This window comes from Lepisosteus oculatus, chromosome 3, assembly GCF_040954835.1.
Source record: "Lepisosteus oculatus isolate fLepOcu1 chromosome 3, fLepOcu1.hap2, whole genome shotgun sequence".
In the NCBI taxonomy this organism is placed as follows: domain Eukaryota; kingdom Metazoa; phylum Chordata; class Actinopteri; order Semionotiformes; family Lepisosteidae; genus Lepisosteus; species Lepisosteus oculatus.
The window spans coordinates 10,042,883-10,066,750 of NC_090698.1; the positions used below are offsets into that span (position 1 = coordinate 10,042,883).

General features: G+C 48.0%; 2 protein-coding genes and 1 long non-coding RNA gene across 10 annotated transcripts in view; 1 reads left to right on the top strand and 2 right to left on the bottom strand.

Annotated features, from left to right (window-relative positions):
• Positions 1-5,634, top strand: part of mink1 (misshapen-like kinase 1) — a 38,937-nt gene extending 33,303 nt beyond the window's left edge. For all 7 annotated transcript variants that reach the window (XM_069186719.1, XM_069186721.1, XM_069186720.1 and 4 more), the window contains one exon: positions 625-5,634. In XM_069186719.1, coding sequence (XP_069042820.1) covers positions 625-708 — 84 coding nt within the window. In that variant the 3' untranslated portion in view covers positions 709-5,634. The remainder of the gene's footprint in view (positions 1-624) is intronic.
• Positions 4,328-20,989, bottom strand: hsd20b2 (hydroxysteroid (20-beta) dehydrogenase 2). Of its 2 annotated transcripts, none has more exons than XM_069186728.1 (12): positions 20,680-20,989; positions 15,039-15,085; positions 14,627-14,702; positions 13,902-14,012; positions 13,510-13,577; positions 13,339-13,383; positions 13,150-13,184; positions 12,951-13,032; positions 12,357-12,422; positions 11,218-11,367; positions 10,296-10,468; positions 4,328-5,269 (listed from the first exon to the last, which is right to left on the bottom strand). In XM_069186728.1, exons 1-11 carry the CDS (start codon positions 20,849-20,851, stop codon positions 10,331-10,333), a joined length of 990 nt encoding a protein of 329 aa, XP_069042829.1. In that variant the 5' UTR covers positions 20,852-20,989; the 3' UTR covers positions 4,328-5,269; positions 10,296-10,330. The 2 variants fall into 2 exon arrangements, with proteins under 2 accessions (XP_069042829.1, XP_069042828.1); XM_069186727.1 differs by lacking the exon at positions 4,328-5,269 and adding an exon at positions 8,674-9,611 and having other exon boundaries at positions 20,680-20,988.
• On the bottom strand, positions 15,571-20,671 carry LOC138235373 (uncharacterized). The gene is made up of 2 exons (XR_011188105.1): positions 17,315-20,671; positions 15,571-17,072 (listed from the first exon to the last, which is right to left on the bottom strand). It is a non-coding gene; the product is annotated as an uncharacterized lncRNA (long non-coding RNA).
• Positions 20,990-23,868: the final 2,879 nt, after the last annotated feature.

Sequence of the window (23,868 nt, forward strand, 5' to 3'; positions counted from 1 at the left end):
AGGAAGAGGAAGGGTATGCGAAAAGACAAATTCCTATTGCAAGAAATTGTATATGGTCAATTATCTTATCTTATCTTTCCTGTAGCTGAAACGTTAATGTACTTTGCTCAGGGGTTATATCCCTTGATGATGACTTTACTGCAGCTGAAACGTTGTGTTTTACTCAATTGTTGAATCCCTTCGTGCTGGTTTTAGCTCAGCTGAAATGTTAATGTGCTTTACTCAGGCTTTAAAGCTGTTTCCGCTGAAGTGCCAGCTTTATCACTGTTATTAAATGGATTCCTTTAACCATCTGATTCTTCCTCTGCTTGTCCCCCTCTTCACTGTCCCCCTCTGTCTCTCCTTGTCCTCCTTGTCTCTCTTCTTGTCTCTCTCCTTATCCCCTTCTGTCTCTCTTTTTCCTTGTCTCCTTCTGTCTCTCCTCTTTCTCCTTGTCCTTGTCCCCTTCTGTCCCTTTTTGTCTCTCTTTCTCCTTGTCCCCTTCTGTCCCTCCTTGTGCCCCTCTGTCTCTCTTGTCTATCTCCTTGTGCCCCTCCGTCTCTCTTGTCTCTCTCCTTGTCCCTCTCTGTCTCTCTCCTTGTCCCCCTCTGTCGTCTGTCCCTCCCCTTGTCCCTCTGTCTGCAGGTGTTCTTTGCCTCAGTGCGCTCTGGAGGCAGCAGCCAGGTTTACTTCATGACCCTGAACAGGAACTGCATCATGAACTGGTGAACGGACACGGCCGTCTGTCCCTGTCTGTCTGCCTGCCTGCCTGACGGCCTGCCAGCAGGGTCCCGTACAGACTCTGGCTCAGACATGGAGGCAGGGATGGGGTTTGGGTGACGGGGGGGATGGGGGGTGTTCAAGATTTCTCTTTGTGTGTCCTACGGGGGGGATCCCCAATTTGTTTGTAAAATAGTGAGAGTGTGAGGGGGACGCAGGCAGTTGAGAGCACCAAGAGCTGCAGACAGACTGGATAATTCTGGACTTTCATTCCTGAACTATACAACAGATTTGCTAATTGTTGTCTTAATTGGACGATCGACACAAAGAGTTGACATCCTGTAAAAACTGACACAATTAATTGATTAATTGTATCGATGGAAGACCCAGGACAGGCTGTCAGAATGCAGCATAGGATGTCCCGGTGAGTGAAACTGTTGTGTCTCAGAGCTCAGGAAGGAGAGGGCAGGTCCAGCTGTTCTCTCTGTCGCCCCCCTGTGGTAGGGAGTGTACCTGCGCTGCTGTAAATAACTGGCTGAGGAGGTGTGCCGTCTCTCGGTCTCTTGCTTGACCGGCTGGTCAGTATTTTTTTCTTTTTTTGTAGGGAGATAAGTGGGTTGAGGAGCAGTAATAACCATTAAGGGTGGTTCAGTCCAAAACCGAAAGCGATTCCAGTTTGCTTCATTCCCAATTCATAGAGTAACATTTAAACATATTGAGTCAAAGCTGTATTTTTTGTATTTAAACTATCTTTACTTAGATGTGGTTTCATTTTGCTCTGCCTTCTCCTGTTGCAATTGCTCCCTAACTATCTCTCGCTCTGCCCCCGAATATATTTTTACATTTTGCTTTTTTCTTCCTAAAGGAATTTGAATGCGGTGTCGGCTGTTATTTTTTTATCTGATTTTCAGGCGGTTTGGTCTGCTTGCTGTTATTAATATTGCTGTCAGCTGGGGTTTCTGTTTTTGCTTGGTGTTGATTTCCAGTTTTTGGGGTGGCTGTCTGCTCTGTTGGAGGAGGGGGGATGGAAGAGGAGAGGGACCCCACTCTTCCAGGTGTTCCTGTCTCTCTTCCTCCCAACACTTTCTTTCTCTGTCCTGTGCTCCCTTCTCTGTTCCTCCCCCATCGTGTCACTTTTCTCTCTTCCCCCTCTGCCTGTCTGCACTGCTCTCTGCCTGTCTCCTTCTCCCTCTGTTTCTCTCTCTGTCTGCACTGCTCTCTGCCTGTCTGTCTCTCTGTCTGCACTGCTCTCTGCCTGTCTCCTTCTCCCTCTGTTTCTCTCTCTGTCTGCACTGCTCTCTGCCTGTCTCCTTCTCCCTCTGTTTCTCTCTCTGTCTCCACTTCTCTCTGCCTGTCTCCTTCTCCCTCTGCCCTCTGCACTGCTCTCTGCCTGTCTCCTTCTCCCTCTGCCCTCTGTCTGTCTGTCTCTCTGAACCCCAAGCCCTTTCTGGTTTGGTGGCCCGGTCAGAGTGTTCTTTCTGAGACTCCTCCCACATTTCTGTTTCCTTTCAACTTCTGTTGCAGGGACTTCTGGTACCTGTAGTCCCCCCTCACCTGGCAGGCCTACAGGTTGTAAAATACTGTAAATAGTTGCTTAAAACACTACAAATTTCAGGAGATGTGTTGGGTGAGGGGCTTGTTGTGGTGAGGTGATTTGGGGGAGGGGCAGAGACGGCAAAACTGAGCAAAATGGGGAATAATTAATTTTGCCCCGCTCATAAACAAACACTTGTGTAAATAGTGCTTTCTCTTAGAAAAACTCTTTGTTGTATATTGTTAAATTTAAAAGCATTGGTATTGCCAGAAACTGAAGATGGAGCAATCGTTCATTTAGTTATTTAAATCTGGCAAGAAGCTGGTAAAGGAGAAGTTCAGACTGCTTTGAAATATGAGTGTCAGTGGGGTCTGATTCCAGTCTGTTAAACATAGCCTACACTCACAGAAAACAGAACTAATCAAGTTGAAAGTAAAGTCAGTACTATGCTGTGCATTAAAGTCTGGAATGACCCAGACTGCACTGTCACTGTCGGTGGAAGGCTTGTTATAATCTGTTAATAACTTATCAAGACCACTGTAAAGTCTGGAGTGAATCAGACTGCTCTGTCACTGTCAGTGGGAGTCTGATTATAAGCTGTAACAACTTCCAAGCTCACAGTAAATCAGCACAGTCCTCTGCAGTCAAGTCTGGAGTGACTCAGACTGCCCTGTCCTTGGCAGTTGGAGTTTGGTTATAATCTGTTAATAACTAATCAAGATCAAGTAAAGTCTGGAGTGATTCAGACTGGTCTGTCTCTGTCAGTGGACGTTTGGTTATAATCTGTTATTAACTAATCAAGATCACAGTGCAGTCAGTTCTGTAAAGCCTGTTTACTGTTCTCTCTTTGTACGTGAGAGGAAAGATTACCCTTTACCCTGTAATTAATATGTTTTAAAGAATGGTCAAACGAGAGCCTGCATCAAAAAGAAAAATTATGTTCCAGACCAAAGTTCAGGATACCGTATATACCTGCGTCGAAAAGAAGACTCCGATTTGATTTATTAGAAAAGAAATGAGATAATGTTTGTACATATCTATGGATTTGAATTTATAAAGCCTTAGATCTGAAGAAATGCACTAGAACAGTAGACTAGATACACAGAGAGGTGCCTATATGTTTCTAAAACACCGAACAGATTGTAAACTAAATTTGCACTTCTGCTCTGCTCTGATAACCAGAATCCATGGTATGGGGCAGGCAGAGCGCAGGACAGCCACTCGGTCATTTTGTTTTAAAAATGTTCCTCCTCGTTTGGGTCCCAGTTTGAAATTCCCTGCCCACTCAATGCAGTGGGGGCTCCCCACTGCGACCCTCGTGCTGGGCAAGAACTTCACCTACCCCCCGCCCGCTGGCGGCGCTGACAAGCCACAGGGACAGCGCTGTGGTCCCCCGGCAGGGATTGTGTTTTTGTGTCGTTGCTGCCTTTCTCTGCAACGTACAGCACACAGTGCAATGCGGGATGAGACCCCCCCCCCCCCCCCTCCCCACATAGATGTGCTCATTTACACAAAGAGTGGTGGGAGCGTGAGGCATGTTACCCCACCATGCTGCTGAAGCCAATGCCCTGAGTTCCTTCAGGAGCTCCTGTCTCCTGACCTTGTGACCTGTAGTGTGTCCAGAAAGAAGGAAGTCTGCTAACGCCGGTAACACAGCCTGCTGGTTCCAAAACCATGTGATTGTTCCCAGTCTCGAGCTTTGACAGGAGTCACACCCAACACTCTGGAAAAGCACTGTACTTTTTTTTGCAGATGTTTGAGTGTATATATGTGTATATATTGCCCCCGTATACAGTAAGAGTCCAGGAATAAATTAGCCTTAATTCCAGAATGGAATAGTGACGGATTACGGACAGGGTGGAAGTGGCGGTTGGATTTGACTGGGAGAGACTGGGCGGCTGTGCAGGGGGCAGCCTCTCCTGCCCCCGGCCCTGACTGGGTCCTCTGCTGTCGCTGCGCTGTCTGTGGGCGGCACCGGCCCATCAGCCGTTAATCAGCGTTACTCAGCAGGGCCATGAGGAAGGACAATCAGAGACTGGCCAGGCCAGCAGCGGCAGAGGCCCGGCGCTCATGCACAGAGAGAGACACTGCAGATATTTTTAAAAAGAAGTGAAGTATTGTTTTTTAACGAGAGATTTGTGGTTTTTTTTTTACAAAATAACAAGCACAAAGGTTTTGGGGTGGGGTGGGGGGTGCAGGCCACACGGAGGTATATACGGTAACTGAGTGCCCTGTCTCTGCTTTGGCGTGAAGAGCTCGTTCTACACGGGGACATAGAGTGATGTCGCTTCTTCCCGAGTTTTCCCTGGGAGAGGGGGCGGATGCAATCCGACTGGATCAGCTCCAGCTCTTCCGTGCTGTGGCGAGGGGGGGGTGGGGGGGTGGCGAGGGATGGACCGATGGACAGGCAGACAAGATGGGCCTGTCTTATATTCGAAAGAAGCTCTTCGGGTCCCAGGCTTGAATCAATTCCTTGAATCTGATCCTGAGGTCGTGTGAAAGAGCAGTTCGCCCTTCTCATAGTCTGGGACGCCCAGGGCAGTGATGAGCAAGTTCAGTCCCGGCAGTGCTGAAGTCCTGCAGGTGACAGGACCTTGTCCGCCACCAGCATAATAGTGGCTTCAGATTATTATCTACTGTAATGAATTAACTCAAATAAGCAATGAAATCCAGAGCTGGGCGGGCGTTGCACCGACCTGGAGCCAGAGCAATAAGATTCTTTTATACCCCCAGCCGAGTGACATTGCACAGGGCCGTTCACCAGTTGTCAATCGCTCTGCAAACTAGCTGAAGCTTACTGGAGCCCAAGACCTTAGAGGAAGAAAGGAAACTGGCCTGGCTGGGATGGAATCGGACCCAGTCCCTGCCCTAAGCTGGGAAAGGTCTTGGAATTTGTGATGTGTTTTTTTTTTCCGATTTGGGGTAACTCTTGTCTGCCTGTCTGTGCCGTCTTGTGCGCCCGGTGGGAGCCGTGGAGCTCAGGCCTGGCCAGTGTTGAATGTAAATGATGGATTTCGAAATGATCTCTGCAAACTGCTGTAATGAAAAGAGAAAAGAGATAATGACATAGATATATATATTAATACAAATTAAGCTTGATATTTTGTAAGTTTACAATCTTATGTGAATGGATATATGGCGTTTTCTGTTTTCTTTATTTTAAAAAAAATCTTTTTTGATGTTCTGTTGTGAGCCAGGACAGAGGTCAAAGGTGAAAGTTGATATCCTTTCTTTTTTAAAACCAGAAAAAAACTTTGTAGTAAAAAAGAAATCTTTTTTAATGTAATTGTTTTTAGTTCTTTGATTTTATTTGGAGGGGATACTTTAACGATTGTGTTAAATGGACGCACCAGTCTTAAGATATTTATGCAGAAAAATGAAAAATATATATGTTCAAAATGTTTGATTGTTTTTTTATATACACATAACTCTTAAAACACCATGGTTCTAACAATGCATATACACATGGATTACAACAGCACACTGGATACTACAGTACATTAACACTGCACTGAGAGAGAGAGGGGGGTTAATACAGACACACTGGACACTACAGTCCATTAACACTGCACTGAGAGAGGGGTTAATACAGACACACTGGACACTACAGCACATTAACACTGCACTGAGAGAGAGAGAGGGGTTAATACAGACACACTGGACACTACAGTCCATTAACACTGCACTGAGAGAGAGGGGTTAATACAGACACACTGGACACTACAGTCCATTAACACTGCACTGAGAGAGAGGGGTTAATACAGACACACTGGACACTACAGTCCATTAACACTGCACTGAGAGAGGGGTTAATACAGACACACTGGACACTACAGCACATTAACACTGCACTGAGAGAGAGGGGTTAATACAGACACACTGGACACTACAGTCCATTAACACTGCACTGAGAGAGAGGGGTTAATACAGACACACTGGACACTACAGTCCATTAACACTGCACTGAGAGAGGGGTTAATACAGACACACTGGACACTACAGTCCATTAACACTGCACTGAGAGAGAGGGGTTAATACAGACACACTGGACACTACAGTCCATTAACACTGCACTGAGAGAGGGGTTAATACAGACACACTGGACACTACAGCACATTAACACTGCACTGAGAGAGAGGGGTTAATACAGACACACTGGACACTACAGTCCATTAACACTGCACTGAGAGAGAGGGGTTAATACAGACACACTGGACACTACAGTCCATTAACACTGCACTGAGAGAGGGGTTAATACAGACACACTGGACACCACAGCACATTAACACTGCACTGAGAGAGAGGGGTTAATACAGACACACTGGACACTACTGTACATTAACACTGCACTGAGAGAGACGGAATCGGGCAGGAAATATTAAGACAGACACAGAGAAACCCAGTTGTGGTACAATTACTCTTATTGCTCTGTGCAATGGTGATGTACAGCTCTTCTTTCTGGATCAGGACTTCGAGTCTCAGTACATGATCTGGGGCTCCTCTTTACGTTGGACACCCAGGACTGAGCACAGGAGCTGCACAGGCTCAGGGGTAACAGGAGTGAAAACCTGACATAGGGCGTTTTGCCATCTCATGTACATGGGGGGGCTTCCTCGTCCTCAGTTCTTCACTGGTGTACAGACGCCTGCTGACTGTGCGAGGGTTTAATCCAGTCAGTGCTTAACTGTGCATTTCACACTGTAGAAGACTCTTTCACACCTGAATTTAAAACAATGCACCGCTCACACTTCTGGGTCCTGCAGTGTTTGTGCCTGCTCTGTTTTGTGTTTTGTCTTGTGTGATACACGTCATCTCTGTTTCACAACACCTTCGACAGGTTTTCAGATTCCTGTTATGTCTGCAGTGTGTTTTCTATTATATATTATACAGAAGAGGGCTGTGCAGCATGTGAGATATTACTACTGCATGAATAATCTACTACGCTGTACAGTGCAGGTAAAAGCATTCAGATGAGGCCAGTAGTACTGTTGGAGCAAACTGCTCATCTAGAGCAGCTGGGAAACGGCTATAAAAGAAGCTCCAACTCAACTGCTTAGCCAGCAGCCATATCACCCTGCAACTCCCAGCTGGCAGCCCACTAAAGCTAAGCAGGCGTGAGCCTGGTCAATACCTGGATGGGAGGCCTTCTGGGAAAGCTAAGGCTGCTGCTGGAAGAGGTGTTAGTGGGGCCAGCAGGGGGCGCTCACCATGTGGTCCATGTGGGTCCTAATGCCCCGGTATAGTGACGGGGACACTATACTGTAAACAGGTGTTGTCCTGATGAGACGTAAAACCGAGGCTCTCTCCTCACTCTCTGTGGTCATTAAAATTCCCAGGGCATTTCTCGAAAAGAGTAGGGGGTGTAACCCTGGCCAAGTTTCCCATTGGCCCTTACCAATCATGGCCTTCTAATAATCCCCATCTATGAACTGGCTTCATCACTCTGCTCTCCTCCCCACTGATAGCAGGTGTATGGGGAGTGTACTGGTGCAGTATGGCTGCTGTCGCATCATCCAGGAGTGTCCAGAAAAGCGTTATATAAGTGTAAGCAATCATTATTATTACTAACTCTCCTTTGGGTCTGCTGTTAAGAGAGGCATGGTTACTGGTGACATGGCCACCCTGTGGGGAAGTCCGGGGGTTCAGGGAAGAAACAGAATCTCCGACGGCGGCAGACAGAGATCTCTGACACACACACTTGCTCCTTCAGAATAAAGATGCTGGGAAAAAGCAGTTTAGTGGCGTCCACATCACAAGAACACCCCACTGGAAAGAGCTTTTCGGCCTGTCGGAGTTCTGCCTGGTGTGCAAAAGGACAGGATCTATGTCTGGTCTGGGATGTGGATTCTGGAGCCCTGGTTGGGAATTGTTGACAAATCATGAGCTACAACATTTACCGAGGGGTGTTGGCCTGGTTTGATTGTTCCCTCTGCCAAGACGCTGAAATTGGATATTTCAGCAAGAAAAGGATCCAGCCCACATGTCCAATTTCAAGTGGACAAATCCAATGTCAGCTGCACATGAAATCAATGTCCAGAACAGGAGCCCGTGCATGCATTTTCATGCAGAAAAGTGGATTCAAACAAACACCTTCTGGGTCTGCTCAGAAATATGTATAGTTTGAGAGAGATCAGATAGGAGTTCCTGTAATGGTAATTTGTTAAAATCTAGTATGGTCTGTGAAAAATGAGGCTAATTGATAGCACCCACGTGGACAGTTTGAGCAGGCAGGATTCACCAAATATTGTGATATACAAATGTTTCCAACATTCAATTTGCACCAAACTCCTCCCTGAAAATGAGAAATCCAAATACAAGGTCAAACCCCCAACAGACAGCATAGTACACCAGTTCTCTATGAAGCTGTGACTTGGATTATTGCGTCTCCCACCTTGCTAATGTATTTCTGGAGGAAATAGTGTCCTTTTCTCCAGCACAGGTTACTGAAACAGTTTTTTTAATGGCACACAACATAGTGATAATACCAGCTTCCACTGTTTGTACATGAGGAAAACAAATGCAAGACAAAAAAATGTCTTCAAGGATTTTTAAAAGATTCACCATCAACCGATAATGATTTAGACACACAGATTTTAAGAATAAAGGAATTGTTTTTTTTGTCATCTAGCAGTGTAAAATGTCCAAAACAAATTAAAGAAAAACTGATTTTTTTTTTTGTTCATGACTCCTCTTCTGATGAAAATGCGGATTAGCTAAAACAAGTGGCTTTAGAGCGGCTACAGATCTGATAGTGATGAGTGTTCATGTGATGTCAAACATTACTCTCCCCCCTGGTGTCTTCCGTCTTGTTGGTCTTCCTCCCCTGCTCTCTTCTGCTGTTCACTCCTCCCACCAGCCCAGCGCTGAGTCATTCCATCCAGCTGTCTGCTCTTCCCTATACTTACCAGTCTAGTGGTGTCGTTTCTTATCCCAGCTGGAAGAGCTTACATCCTTATTTCCATCACCACCACCACCACACCATACATCAGATCAAAGTTCAGACACCCCCCCCCGGGGGAAACAACTCGTGTGACTGGGATTTCCCAAGCAGTGGCAACCCTGCCTGAGCACCAGAGACGATAGACTGGGATAGACAGTAAGAGCTCTAAGTGGTGCGGCGCCCCCACCTGGACATGTGCAGGCACACAGGGCAGTTGGTGAGGGACACCACTGTCCTCCAATCCGCGCTGATCCTCTGGGAAAGGGTGGAGGAACCTGTGATGTGTTTCAGCCTGTGATTGGCTTGAGGGGCAGCAGGGTGGGCGGGGCTTAGCAGGAGTCACTCTCCCCTGTGTGCAGTCACAGGGTTCGAGGAAGAGGGCCGAAGCGTAAGAAACACAGTTGAGGCTCCCAGACTGGGCGTGTGCAGCACTAATAACTAGAGAGAGATAGATAAGACTTTATTGATCCCAAAGGGAAACTGATGAATTGATGAAGATCCTAAGCTTCATTAAAAAGCACCGCTCTTGAGGATAGTTTATTGAGTTTATTAATCTCAGTGCACACCTCTAGCGGAATATTTGTAAGGATTTGGTCTCTTGCACTGGGCAGATCCAGACCTCATAAAGCAGGGCCTCCTAGACCACCAGCCCGCCACCAGGGCGGTGCTATTGCACAGTAAGCCAGGACTACCCTGGCATCCGACCACCTAGTCACGACTCAGTCCAGGCTGGTCGAAAGTTTGAAGGTGTCTTCTGCTTGTCCTGGGGGGGGGGGCTCCTAGTGTTGGGCTCCCCAACTCTCCCCCACGCAGCTGAAGCTGATAAGAGCAGAAAAGGAGGGACACCCAAAAGACACACCAGTCCTGCAGGATCAGGACTGCTCCGACTGGCCTCACATCCCAGCACCGTGATCTCGAACACAGAGCTCATCCTCACTCCCAGTGGCAGGCTGGGAGAGCATTCATACAGAAGGGCATCGACCGGAGCGACCCGAGTGCAGCTCCTGGAGTCAGCCATCTGGGCACTGAACCCAAACCCCCCCGAACCCCCTCAGCCCCTCCCCACTATCCTGCCGCGATCGCGATGCCCTTGCAGAACTCGTGCAGGTGAGCCAGTCTCACCCCAAGGCTCCAGCCGGCCTCCTGCACTCCCTCCATCACTCCTCTTTCTTAGCTGCTTGAACCATCATCTCCTCGATCGACTGCCGCGTGCTGCTGGCGTAGCTCTCCGTCAGTCTCATGCACAGGCTGGACAGCCGGTACCATCCAGGGAAGAAGATGGACAGAGCGATGTGCTGCAGGGAGAGAGAGGGGTTAATACAGACACACTGGACACTACAGTCCATTAACACTGCACTGAGAGAGAGGGGTTAATACAGACACACTGGACACTACAGTCCATTAACACTGCACTGAGAGAGAGGGGTTAATACAGACACACTGGACACTACAGTACATTAACACTGCACTGAGAGAGAGAGGGGTTAATACAGACACACTGGACACTACAGTCCATTAACACTGCGCTGAGAGAGAGGGGTTAATACAGACACACTGGACACTACAGTCCATTAACACTACGCTGAGTGAGAGAGGGGTTAATACAGACACACTGGACACTACAGTCCATTAACACTGCGCTGAGAGAGAGGGGTTAATACAGACACACTGGACACTACAGTCCATTAACACTGCACTGAGAGAGAGGGGTTAATACAGACACACTGGATACTACTGTACATTACCACTGCGCTGAGAGAGAGGGGTTAATACAGACACACTGGACACTACAGTACATTAACACTGCACTGAGAGAGAGGGGTTAATACAGACACACTGGACACTACTGTACATTAACACTGCACTGAGAGAGAGAGGGGTTAATACAGACACACTGGACACTACAGTACATTAACACTGCACTGAGAGAGAGAGGGGTTAATACAGACACACTGGACACTACTGTACATTAACACTGCACTGAGAGAGAGAGGGGGGTTACAACAGACACACTGGTAGCGTCTTACTGTTTGCTAAGTCTTACCTGCAGGGCGTGAGACAGGCAGCCGCTGGTGAAGGTGCTGTGCCCCACTGTGCTGAGCGCCTCCCGTGCAAAATCGCCCGCGTCCTTCACCAGCATGCTGGGCGGCATGTTGTGGGTCATGTTGGTGGAGACCATGAAGGGGGCAACACACTGGCAGCAGGGAAAGAGGGAGAGGAGGACAGGTGGAGGGTCACACACAGAGGCCTTGCCCACACACTGCTGCTCCGGTCTCCCCCCCTCCAGAACCCTCTATTTCCTAAAGGCTATTGAACTGCTTTAGTTTTTTTCCACGTTTCTCTGATATCTCAGGTTCTTCTTCCCAGCACAGGCTCCCAGTGGATTTCAGAATCCACCTGAAGACACTCCATCAGGGCCCTGGTCCCCCATGAGCCCCCACAGCCCCCTGCTCTTCACACTCTGGCCCTCCTGCACCCCCTACTGAGAGGCCCCAAGCACTGGGACACCCCGGGAGACACAGGAACACCCTGGGCGACATGGGACACTCAGAATGCCCTGGGAGAGGCCGGGACACTCTGACTGACCTGGGAGAGACTAGGACCTGGGACACTGAGTGACCTGGGAGACGCCGGGACACTCTGACTGACCTGGGAGAGACTAGGACACTCTGAGTGACCTGGGACACTCTGAGTGACCTGGGAGATGCTGGGAAACTCAAAAAGACCCTGAGAGACCTCAAGATACTGGGGAACTATGGGAGGCACTGAACAATCCTAGGAGAGCCTAGCGGATTCTGGGCTCTGGACTGGGAGACACGAGAGGACTCTGGGAGAGTTACGGAGTTTGAAATGTAGAGGAGATTCTGTGATGCAGTGAGAGCCTAGAAAATCAAGCTGTCTTTCCAGTGGCTCCAACACTGTGAAACAATCTCTCAGCTCTTTAAATATCTCATCACTCTGTAATTTCAAACCCTGTCTTAAAACTCGCCCCACTGTTTAATTTACTCTATGGATTTGTGAAAAACTGTCTCTGTTGTATTGTACACTGTCCTGACACAGTGCATGATAAAAGGTGCCATATAAAATAAATCATTACAATTATTCTTATTAAACCTATGCAGGGAGGCAAATACAGCAGAAAGAGATGAGGGTCTGTACTGTGACTCCTGTGTGATGGCTCACCTGCACTGTAATACCACGAGACCTGTATTCTGCATTCAGACCCCTGGAGAAATAGGTAATGAAGATCTGTAACAAGACAGTACAATACATTAACACTGCACTGAGAGAGAGAGGTTAATACAGACACACTGGACACTACAGTCCATTAACACTGCACTGAGAGAGAGAGGGGTTCATACAGACACACTGGACACTACAGTCCATTAACACTGCACTGAGAGAGAGGGGTTAATACAGACACACTGGACACTACAGTACATTAACACTGCACTGAGAGAGAGAGAGGGGTTAATACAGACACACTGGACACTACAGTACATTAACACTGCACTGAGAGAGAGAGAGGTTAATACAGAAACACTGGACACTACAGTACATTAACACTGCACTGAGAGAGAGGGGTTAATACAGACACACTGAACACTACAGTCCATTAACACTGCACTGAGAGAGAGGGGTTAATACAGACACACTGGACACTACAGTACATTAACACTGCACTGAGAGAGAGATGGGTTAATACAGACACACTGGACACTACAGTCCATTAACACTCTGTCACTCTGGGGTGAGAAGGTGTGTACAGCGCCTCACCTTGGTGGCGGAGTAGAGTGTGAGCATTGGCTGGGGCTCAGAAGCTGCTTCTGATGAGAGGTTAATGATCAAACCTCGACCTCTGTGTGGACACAGTGAAAGACAGAAACACGTCTTGTTCTGGCTGGCCAGACCTCTTCTACATGACCAAAGTTCAGATATTTATTCTTGCATAGAAATATATGATTCCTTAAAGTACCTCTCAACCATCTGTGGAAGAATGATTCTGGTCATCTGCAGAAAGACAGAAAGGCAGTCAGAGAGGCAACCATGATGGCAGGCTGACAGAGAGAGACAGGGGATCAGTCAGGAATTATACAGTGAGACAGTCAGACACAGAGAAATCCAGTCGCAGGCAGGGAGACAGAATTACACAGACAGGACTCACCTGTGTGACTGACAAGATGTTGCAGCTGATGACATCACTTATTCTCTGCAAGAAAACAGTGGAGAGTCAGTAACACTGAACAGAGAGTCACACAGAGACAGAGAGCACAGTAATAGAGTCACCCAGCATTGCGCACTCTAAAGTGCCCCCGATACTGTGAGCAGGACTTACCTGTTCAGGATTGGGAACATCCAAGAAGTGAACCAGCATTCCAGCATAATTCATCCCAACGTTGTTCACTATGAGATAGGGAGGGATATTTAAAGAGAAGCAAATTTATCTCAGGGGGAGCGTGAGAGGAGAGGGACAGCAGTGGCTCTAGCAGTGTCTACAGTACAGTCAGGTGTGACAGTGTGTGTGTGTGCTGGTGAATTCAGGGGGAGTGTGAGAGGAGAGGGACAGCAGTGGCTCTAGCAGTGTCTCCAGTACAGTCAGGTGTGACAGTGTGTGTGTGCGCTGGTGAATTCAGGGGGAGTGTGAGAGGAGAGGGACAGCAGTGGCTCTAGCAGTGTCTACAGTACAGTCAGGTGTGATCAGCAGCAGCAGCAGGGTTGAGTACTGACCCAGGATGCCGATCTCCAGCCCAGTCAGTTGCTCACTTATTCCAGGGTAGATGGGGGCCCCCTCAGTGAAGTCTGCCTGGATGACGCGTGTCTGTCGGCCAAACTGGGCCTCTGAAAGACAGACAGGTCCTTCTATCCCCTTCCCACTCCCACACTCCTTCACCCATCTCCCTCCATCCCCTCATCATCCCCCCCTCCTTTCCCTCCGTCTCCCCATCATCCCCATCATCCCCATCTTCCCCATCTTCCCTCCCTCCATCCCCCCCCCCCTCCCCTCATCCCCCCATCTTCCCTCCCCTCCCTTCATCCCCTCATCACCCCCCCTCCCCTCATCACCCCATCTTCCCTCCCCTCCCTCCATCCCCCCATCATCCCCCCCTCCCCTCCCTGTCTCCGCATCATCCCCCCATCATCCCTCCCTCCCTTTCCCTCCGTCTCCCCATCATCCCCCCCTCCCTCCATCCCCCCATCATCCCCCCCCTCCCCTCCCCTCCCCTCCCTGTCTCCGCATCATCCCCCCTCCCCTCCCTCCATCCCCTCATCATCCCCCCCTCCCCTCCCTTCATCCCCTCATCATCCCCCCCTCCCCTCATCATCCCCCCATCATCCCTCCCTCCATCCCCCCATCATCCCCCCCCTCCCCTCCCTCCGTCTCCCCATCATCCCCCCTTCCCTCCCCTCCTTCTGTCTCCCCATCACCCCCTCTCTCCCCCAGCCCCCCTCACCTATGTGTGCTGCCACGGCCATTAGCTTCTTTTCCGACCTGCTGATCAGAACCAGGTCCAGACCCCTTCTGGCAAGCTGACCAAAACACAGCACAGTTCAAGCTCACTCCGGTTCCCACACCGACATTCACACTCAAGTCACTGCCAAACTGAATTCCACATTCCCACCTTCACTGTGATTCATATCTGGAACAGATCATGCCAAAGACTGAGACATGGCTAAACACACGGATACACATAAAGACATGGATACACAAACACAGAAACACACACACAGAAACAGCCAGGCAGGCAGGGACAAAAGTGTCTGTCAGCCTATCTCTCTGTCTGTCTCAGTGTCTCTCTCAGTGTCTGTCTCTCTCAGTTTATCCTCAGCGCTTGCTCTTGTTGTCTTGGTGAAGGGGATGCTCACCTCGATGGCGTAGGCCTTCCCTATCCCCGAGGTTGCTCCGGTTACCACTGCCAAACAACAACAACAACAGCAGGAACAGGATTATCATTGGAGCAGTACAGCCCTGGAGGCTCCTGCTGTTCCGGGAAAATCCCACTGGCACGGTTTGTGCTCTAACCTCCAGGACAATCCCAATCTCACAGGCCAGACTCTAACCTCTGGGAAAATCCCACTCTCATGGCATTCACACAGTCAGACACTCTCAATCTCACACAGTCACGCACTCTCAATCTCACAGTCAGACACCCTCTATCTCACACAGTCAGACACTCACAGTCACGTACTCTCATAGTCACACACTCAGACTCTATCTCAGTCAGGCTCTCTATCTCACAGTCAGAACTCTCTTTCTCACACAGACACTCTCTATCTCACACAGTCAGACACCCTCAATCTCACACAGACACTCTCAGTCTCACGCACTCAGACACTCTCAATCTCACAGTCACATACTCTCATAGTCACACACTCAGACACTCAATCTCACAGTCAATTCAATTCAAGGGGCTTTATTAGCATGACCGATGGGTACAATCAGTGTTGCCAAAGCAAATAAAAATAATAAAATTCACATGAAACAAAACAACAAATAAAAGTAAAATAAAATCTACAGACATATTACAGACATCTACAACAGAGACATATCATAAAATATTTACATATACTATAAACATATTGAGCATTATTGGGAGACAGGCTCCCTGTTCCTCAGGCTGTGACAGGAGATCACATACTGGGCTGCCAGTTCAACTGAGTTCCCTCCTCCCTCTCCCAGTAGGACTGGGACCTGTTGTGATTCTGGCAGGTGTGGGAACTCTGGGACTAGATTTCTGAATTTAGGGAAGAATGTTTCTCTAATCCCAGAGTATCTGTCACAGTGCAGTAGGAAGTGCACCTCTGTCTCTATTTCTTCCCACTGGCAGTGGGAGCACAGCCTGTCCTCTCTGGGCAGCCAGGTCTGCCTGTGTTGCCCAGTTTCTATGGCCAGGCTGTGGTCACTGAGCCTGTACTTCGTCAGGGTCCGTTTCTCTTTGCTTTTTCTTATGTTGGTCAAATATTCGGCTAGTGTATATTGTCTGTTTAGGGTTCTTAAGCATTCCAGTTTATGTTGTGTTTGTGTGTGTGTGTCCCAGTGTGTGAGATATTGCTGTTTGGTCTGTGCTGTGATGTGGTTGAGTCTGAGTTGTGGTGCTCTAGCAGTGCTGTCCTGAGGCTGGCTGGTGCCGGTGTCTCAGGTCAGTGAGCCTCAGGACCAGCTGGCTCAGGGGGCTCTGTTTTGGGCTCAGCTCTTGGCTCAGCAGGGCGATAGGAGTTTTGGTTGCTGTTTTCACTCTCACTTGCGAGCTGTCACATGCAAGAACAAAGTAGAAACATAAACTCTTGTTTATCAGATCTCACAAAGAGTATTCACCCCTCTCCCTTTCTCACTCTCCGACTAATCTCTGAAGTGCAAACTGAAAGACTGCTATTGGCATGACTCATGAATCACATTAGTTAAACATTTACAGACACTCAGCATAATAACTTGATGATGATTATATTATTATTATTAACAACCAAGATATATAATAAGAGGCATTGTTGTCTCACCAGTCAGAAGAAAGTACTTTTCATGCCCTCTCTATCTTTAGATCCTCTTTTTTCTGCCTCCTATCTCCCTCCCTCTCCAGCCCTCCGCTCTGTACTCGTCTCTCTTATCTCTCTCAGTTCAATTCAAGGCGCTTTCTTGGCATGACCAGCGAGTAAAATCAGTGTTGCCAAAGCAAAACAAATACAATTAACACAAAACAAAAATCCACAGGCATTTACAATCAAGACACAATCATGAAATATTCACATATTAAACTATTTCTATATAAAATCTCTCTCTCCGTCTGTCTCCAGCCTCGCCCCTCGTCCTGTCCCGCGCGATCCCTCTCGGGCAGCGGCGGCGCGCGTGCACGCCAGTCACGGGCCCGGCTCGCGAGCGGAGTGCGTTCTCTCTTTGTTTTCAAACTTTCATTGAACATCAAATAGTAAGAACAAGGAAAAAAAGGTATTAAAAAATGTAAGGTAACAGAAAAAGCACACAAATCAATACGCTGCCATAGGCATTTAGGAGTCAGCACACAGTAAGCTCAGTTTTTTCCATACATCACGCGGAGTTCACGCCCGTTTTATCTCCGTGACGTCAGTCAGTGAAACCGCAACTCCAGTGTTTTTACAACCCACTGGGACCGCGAATCGTTTACACTCACAACTGTAGTATTTCTCCTCAGAAGATCCGACAGAAGGAGGCTAAAGAAGACGAGGCCCAGCTGACCGACCGCTCCGCATGCGCACATGCCCCCACTCCCCCGTGACCCCGGGTCAGCCCGAGAGGGCGCGATGTCAAAGGTCAGGTTGTGCACGAGCGTTTGCTGTGAAAGATGAGGGTCGAGTTGTGAATTGACTTTCGTCTGACAGCCTTTTCCACTCGGCACCAAATCCAGTCACGTTGCGTAGGTTACTTTCCTGTGTAAATTAATAATGTAATCTTTAAATCACCTGAATCACCCCCTTACAGTCCCCCACGTTCCAGGCTGAAGAGTCTCAGCTCCTTTATCCTGCATGTGCAGCACATTCATGTTCAGAGGCACTTCTTTACACAAAGGGTGGTGGGAGCGGGGAACAAGACGCCCAGCCATGTTGTTGAACCCAATACTCTGGCTTCATTCCAGAAACAGCCGGTGGGGTCCTGGGATTAATTCACTACTAACACGCAGGACGGGTCTCATGGCCTGTTCTTGTGTTCTCTCAGAGGCTCCTGCAGGCCGGGCCGGCAGTGATGTCAGTGCAAGACGTGACCATCTCCTCCAATCGTCTCTCACTCTCCTGCGCGTCCAATGGGGCTCTCTGCGCTCAGTGAGGGGACTGGCTCCACCCTCCTCATTCTCACCCCATACGGGTCTGGGAATCACAGTGAGCGGTTCTGTACCAGGTGGGTCCAGGAGTCACAGCATATGGTTCTGTACTGGACAGGTTCAGGAGTCACAGTGAGCGGTTCTGTACCAGGCGGGTCCAGGAGTCACAGTGAGTGGTTCTATACTGGACGAGTCCAGGAGTCACAGTGAGCGGTTCTGTACCAGGCGGGTCCAGGAGTCACAGTGAGCGGTTCTATACTGGACGGGTCCAGGAGTCACAGCACATGGTTCTGTACTGGACGGGTCCAGGAGTCACAGTGAGCGGTTCTGTACCGGGCGGGTCCAGGAGTCACAGCACATGGTTCTGTACTGGACGGGTCCAGGAGTCACAGTGAGCGGTTCTGTTCCGGGTGGGTCCATGAGTCACAGCACATGGTTCTGTACTGGAAGGGTCCAGGAGTCACAGTGAGCGGTTCTGTACCAGGCGGGTCCAGGAGTCACAGCACATGGTCCAGGAGTCTCTGTGAGAGGTTCTGTCCTCAGTGGGTCAGGGAGTTACAGTGAGAGGTTCTGTCCTCAGCGGGTTTGTAAAAGCTGTATTTTCTCCTGGGCCTGAGCACCTTCTCCCTCTGTTCCTTTAAGAGTGTCCTGTTAACGTGTCCTGTTTAGCGTGTCCTGTTTAGCGTGTCCTGTTTAGCGTGTCCTGTTTAGCGTGCCGAACTGCTAGCAAACAGGTGACAGCAGCAACACCGGCTGTTTAAGTCAAGTTTTATTTTTAACGATTAAGGTTAAAAGATTAACCTTAAAGGTTAAAAATTAATTGAACTGGCTGCGGCAAAACCAAGCCTCAACTCAACTCAACTCAACTCAAACGAGTGTTTCTCGTTCCTGGAGGCAGTTAGAATCCAGGCCGGAGGCCGGGGCTGGAAGACCATGTTACTGCAGGACAAGAGCACCGCCGTGTTCTGGCCCACTGCCTCCCCACGGTTTCTTGAGAAGGAGCAACAATCCTTCTCTACAGGCTGTCCTCACCCTGCCCAGAATCCCCCGGTGTCTCGGCAGCTTCGTCCACCATCTCTAAGCACTCTGGTGGCTCATTAGTGGAGCAGCTCTGGTGCCAAAGCAGAAGCAAGAAACGTCACCCGCTGCTCAGACAACTAGAGAGGTGTGAGAAAGGTTCAGTCCCCAAGCCAAATCACACCGCCAGCAGAGCACAGAGGCTCTGGTAAAGCGCAGTACGGCACAGTGAAATCGGGGGAAAAGCACCGTTAATTACAGTGAAATCACAGCAAAAATACACTATAATGCAACAAGAACAGTGACGCCCGGATAAAGGCATAGTAGAGTGTAGTTCAAGTAGCTGTGTCAGCATGCACTGGCTGCAAAGGAACAAGTGACCGGAAGGAGGAACAAGAGAAGGTTTATTCCACGCTGAGAGGAGAAAGGAGACACCCGAAGAAGACTGCACAGCCAAAACGTTGTGTTTCCTTCCTTCTCTTTACTTGTTCCATAGTAAAGTGTAGTAAACCACAGTGAAATCAGTGTACAATCACAGTAAACTGCAGTAAGTACAGTAAAGTTAGGGTAAAACCACGGTTAAGTACAGTGAAATCGCAGTAAAATACAGTATAGTACAGTAAAGAACAGTGAAAAGGGATAAAAGCACAGTGAAGTGTAGTAAAGTGTGGTAAAAAAATCAGAATCTGTTCGTACGTAATAGAGGCATCACACCCGAAGAAGGGTCCACAGCCGGAACGTAGTTTCCTTTCTTCTCTTTTCTGCGTGGAATAAACCTGTACGTGTTCCGTTGCAGCCTACACATGCTGACGCAGCCCCTACTGTACTTGAACTACTCTGATAGAGACAACAGTCACAAACTGTTTTCCCTCCTACCGTCCGGTTAACGGTACCGAAGCATTCGGTCCAAGTCCAACAGACTACGGAACAGCTTCTGCCTCCAGGCAGTAAGACTGCTCAACAGCCAACCTGCAGCTCTTTAGCAAATCACTGTAATGGCTACATGGACACACAATTCTCACTATATTCACCATAACTGCACTACATGTATATATTGCACACACCATGGACACATAACAGCTCTACTCACATTGAGTTTTATTCCATTTCAAAAATGTAACCTCAATTTTGTGATTTTTTGTGTTTTTGTTAATTTTTGTGATTTTTGTGATTCTTGTAATTTTTGTGAGCTCGCAGAAAAAGACATTTCATTGCCAGCAACTACTGCTGCACGCTGTATTGTTGTGCATTTGAGAAATAATCTTTGATTTGATTTGATTTGATTTGATTCATGCACGGAGAGCTTTTGAGCACCAGATTCACCGCACAGGCGCTGTATCGCTTTCTGTGGATCTGAAGATGGACTTTTGTCCGAAACCAGCAATTTCTTTTTAACCATTAAAACCTTTGACACCAAACACCTTGCTTTTCCAGCCGTTTAGTGTCTACAGTCAGCGCTCAATAACATCTCCACCAAAGCACCGCAGAACCGATCCCTGGCAGACCGGCACTTCCTGACCAGGGTAGGATCATTCTCCCTCTCTCGGTCTGGGTCTCTCCGGCTCCTGGTCACTGGTCCCTACTGGGCGAATTAATTCACCTGAACTTCAACAAACTACAATTCCGTGCGAGCGCCAAGCCTTCTGAAAAAATAACTGCACTCTGGTCTTTTTTTAATAGTAAGAAATGCATTTTTGACTCACCTGCCCATTGTCCATAAATTTTTAGATCGGTTTTCCAGTAGGCTGACAAGACATAACTACGGAAACCGCACCAGACACCCCAAGACAATTTCAAAAGCTGAAACGTCACCGTGACAGCGCCTATAGCAGCCAGCACCTTGAGTGACTGACCCGACTCCGCTTCGAAAAACATCCTACTGTTCTTCGGTGAAAACAATTAAATTGAGTAATGTTCTGGTCTTGAAGTTTTGACGGATCGTTTCCAATAGATCTGTCGCCACACCTGTTTCTTTCAGAAGTCAAAGTACGACTACAGGACACCTTGTTCTCACTACTTACAGCCTGCCTCCCGCCCCCGTCCACCCTCTCGCTTTCTGATCGGCTCCACGTTGTGATAGACAACCGATCCCGACCACTCACCGAGGACAGGGGTGGGGTCTGCGTAGATGGGCGTGGCAGGACACGCCCCTCCCGGGCTGGCGGTGTCCCTGGGGTTTCTGCAGGTGTCACCGCTCGCGCGTGAGGTTTTTAATGACTATTATTATCCTTCAGTCAAAGCGTCCCAGGAGACAACGCGGGGCTGTTTTGATTACGGAGTACACTGTGTTCTTCGGAGCTGCCGTTCTGGGACCAGGGTCCGTGTGACAGGCACAGTAAACAGGGAACCGGTGGTAAAAGCATGGTAAACTCTGAGGAAGTTGTGGTGAGGTTTGAGGGCGTGTAGTTATGTGTGAGGTTTTTAAGGACCACAGACACTCCTCTCCTCCAATATTAAGGACCATAGTAACCTCTTCTCCGTATTAAATAACACAGTATCTTTCTCCTCTCCAACATGTTATAGTGTGGGAGTTGAAGCATGAGCAGCAATAGTGTTGTAGTATTAACAGTTGCTGTAACAGGACTGTCCTCCTGTACTGGACTGTAGCCCCTATTGTAACAGGACTGTCCTCCTGTACTGGACTGTAGCTCCTATTGTAACAGGACTGTTCTCCTGTACTGGGACTGTAGCCCCTATTGTAACAGGACTGTTCTCCTGTACTGGGACTGTAGCTCCTATTGTAACAGGACTGTTCTTCTGTACTGGGACTGTAGCTCCTATTGTAACAGGACTGTTCTCCTGTACTGGGACTGTAGCCCCTATTGTAACAGGACTGTTCTCCTGTACTGGGACTGTAGCTCCTATTGTAACAGGACTGTCCTCCTGTACTGGGACTGTAGCTCTTATTGTAACAGGACTGTATTGGGACTGTAGCTCCTGTTGTACACTGTTCTACTTTACTGAGAGATGACAGATCTGTCAGAAAAAGGATGCTAATCCTGATTAATTAATTGAGTAACTAAGTGGTTCTGTGATTGCTTGCTGTACAATGTGTCAGTGTGTCAGGATGTGAAGTGGTAAAGCACTCCTCCTTATGTCACTACCAAATTCTATTATATTTCTATCAAATGCTTGCCAAAGCAAAAATACAGTGCCTTGCGAAAGTATTCGGCCCCCTTGAACTTTTCAACCTTTTGCCACATTTCAGGCTTCAAACATAAAGATATAAATTTTTTTATTTTATGTGAAGAATCACCAACAAGTGGGACACAATTGTGAAGTGGAACGAAATCTATTGGATTTTTGAAACTTTTTTAACTAATAAAAAAATGAAAAGTGGGGCGTGCAAAATTATTCGGCCCCTTTACTTTCAGTGCAGCAAACTCACTCCAGAAGTTCAGCGAGGATCTCTGAATGATCCAATGTTGTCCTAAATGACTGATGGTGATAAATAGAATCCACCTGTGTGTAATCAAGTCTCTGTATAAATGCACCTGCTCTGTGATAGTCTCAAGGTTCTGTTGAAAGCGCAGAGAGCATCATGAAGACCAAGGAACACACCAGGCAGGTCCGTAATACTGTTGTGGAGAAGTTTAAAGCCGGATTTGGATACAAAAAGATTTCCCAAGCTTCAAACATCCCAAGGAGCACTGTGCAAGCGATCATCTTGAAATGGAAGGAGTATCAGACCACTGCAAATCTACCAAGACCTGGCCGTCCCTCTAAACTTTCAGCTGAGACAAGGAGAAGACTGATCAGAGATGCAGCCAAGAGGCCCATGATCACTCTGGATGAACTGCAGAGAACTACAGCTGAGGTGGGAGAGTCTGTCCATAGGACAACAATCAGTCTTACACTGCACAAATCTGGCCTTTATGGAAGAGTGGCAAGAAGAAAGCCATTTCTCAAAGATATCCATAAAAAGTCTCATCTAAAGTTTGCCACAAGCCACCTGGGAGACACCCCAAACATGTGGAAGAAGGTGCTCTGGTCAGATGAAACCAAAATCGAACTTTTTGGCCACAATGCAAAACGATATGTTTGGCGTAAAAGCAACACAGCTCATCACCCTCAACACACCATCCCCACTGTCAAACATGGTGGTGGCAGCATCATGGTTTGGGCCTGCTTTTCTTCAGCAGGGACAGGGAAGATGGTTAAAATTGAGGGGAAGATGGATGCAGCCAAATACAGGACCATTCTGGATGAAAACCTGTTGGAGTCTGCAAAAGACCTGAAACTGGGACGGAGATTTATCTTCCAACAAGACAATGATCCCAAACATACAGCAAAATCTACAAAGGAATGGTTCACAAATAAACATATCCAGGTGTTTGAATGGCCAAGTCAAAGTCCAGACCTGAATCCAATCGAGAATCTGTGGAAAGAACTGAAAACTGCTGTTCACAAACGCTCTCCATCCAACCTCACTGAGCTCGAGCTGTTTTGCAAGGAAGAATGGGCAAGAATTTCAGTCTCTCGATGTGCAAAACTGATAGAGACATACCCCAAGCGACTTGCAGCTGTAATCGCAGCAAAAGGTGGCTCTACAAAGTATTAACGCAAGGGGGCCGAATAATTTTGCACGCCCCACTTTTCATTTTTTTATTAGTTAAAAAAGTTTCAAAAATCCAATAGATTTCGTTCCACTTCACAATTGTGTCCCACTTGTTGGTGATTCTTCACATAAAATAAAAAATGTATATCTTTATGTTTGAAGCCTGAAATGTGGCAAAAGGTTGAAAAGTTCAAGGGGGCCAAATACTTTCGCAAGGCACTGTAATTAACCAATCATTTACAGTAAAAACATTATTGCTCATTTACAGACATCACAACAGTCATCACCATGAGACTGGCTCAGTGGAAGCACTGAGCAGTCCGGACCAGACACA

Bases quoted from the DNA above. Each gene is read 5' to 3' on its own strand.
- hsd20b2 (XM_069186728.1), bottom strand. From the start codon at position 20,851: ATGTTTTTCGAAGCGGAGTCGGGTCAGTCACTCAAGGTGCTGGCTGCT. The intron at 14,013-14,626 runs GTGAGGGGGGCT...TCTGTCTTTCAG, and splicing joins GGCCGTGGCAGCACACATAG to AGGCCCAGTTTGGCCGACAG. The intron at 12,423-12,950 runs GTGAGGCGCTGT...GTCTTGTTACAG, and splicing joins CACTCTACTCCGCCACCAAG to ATCTTCATTACCTATTTCTC.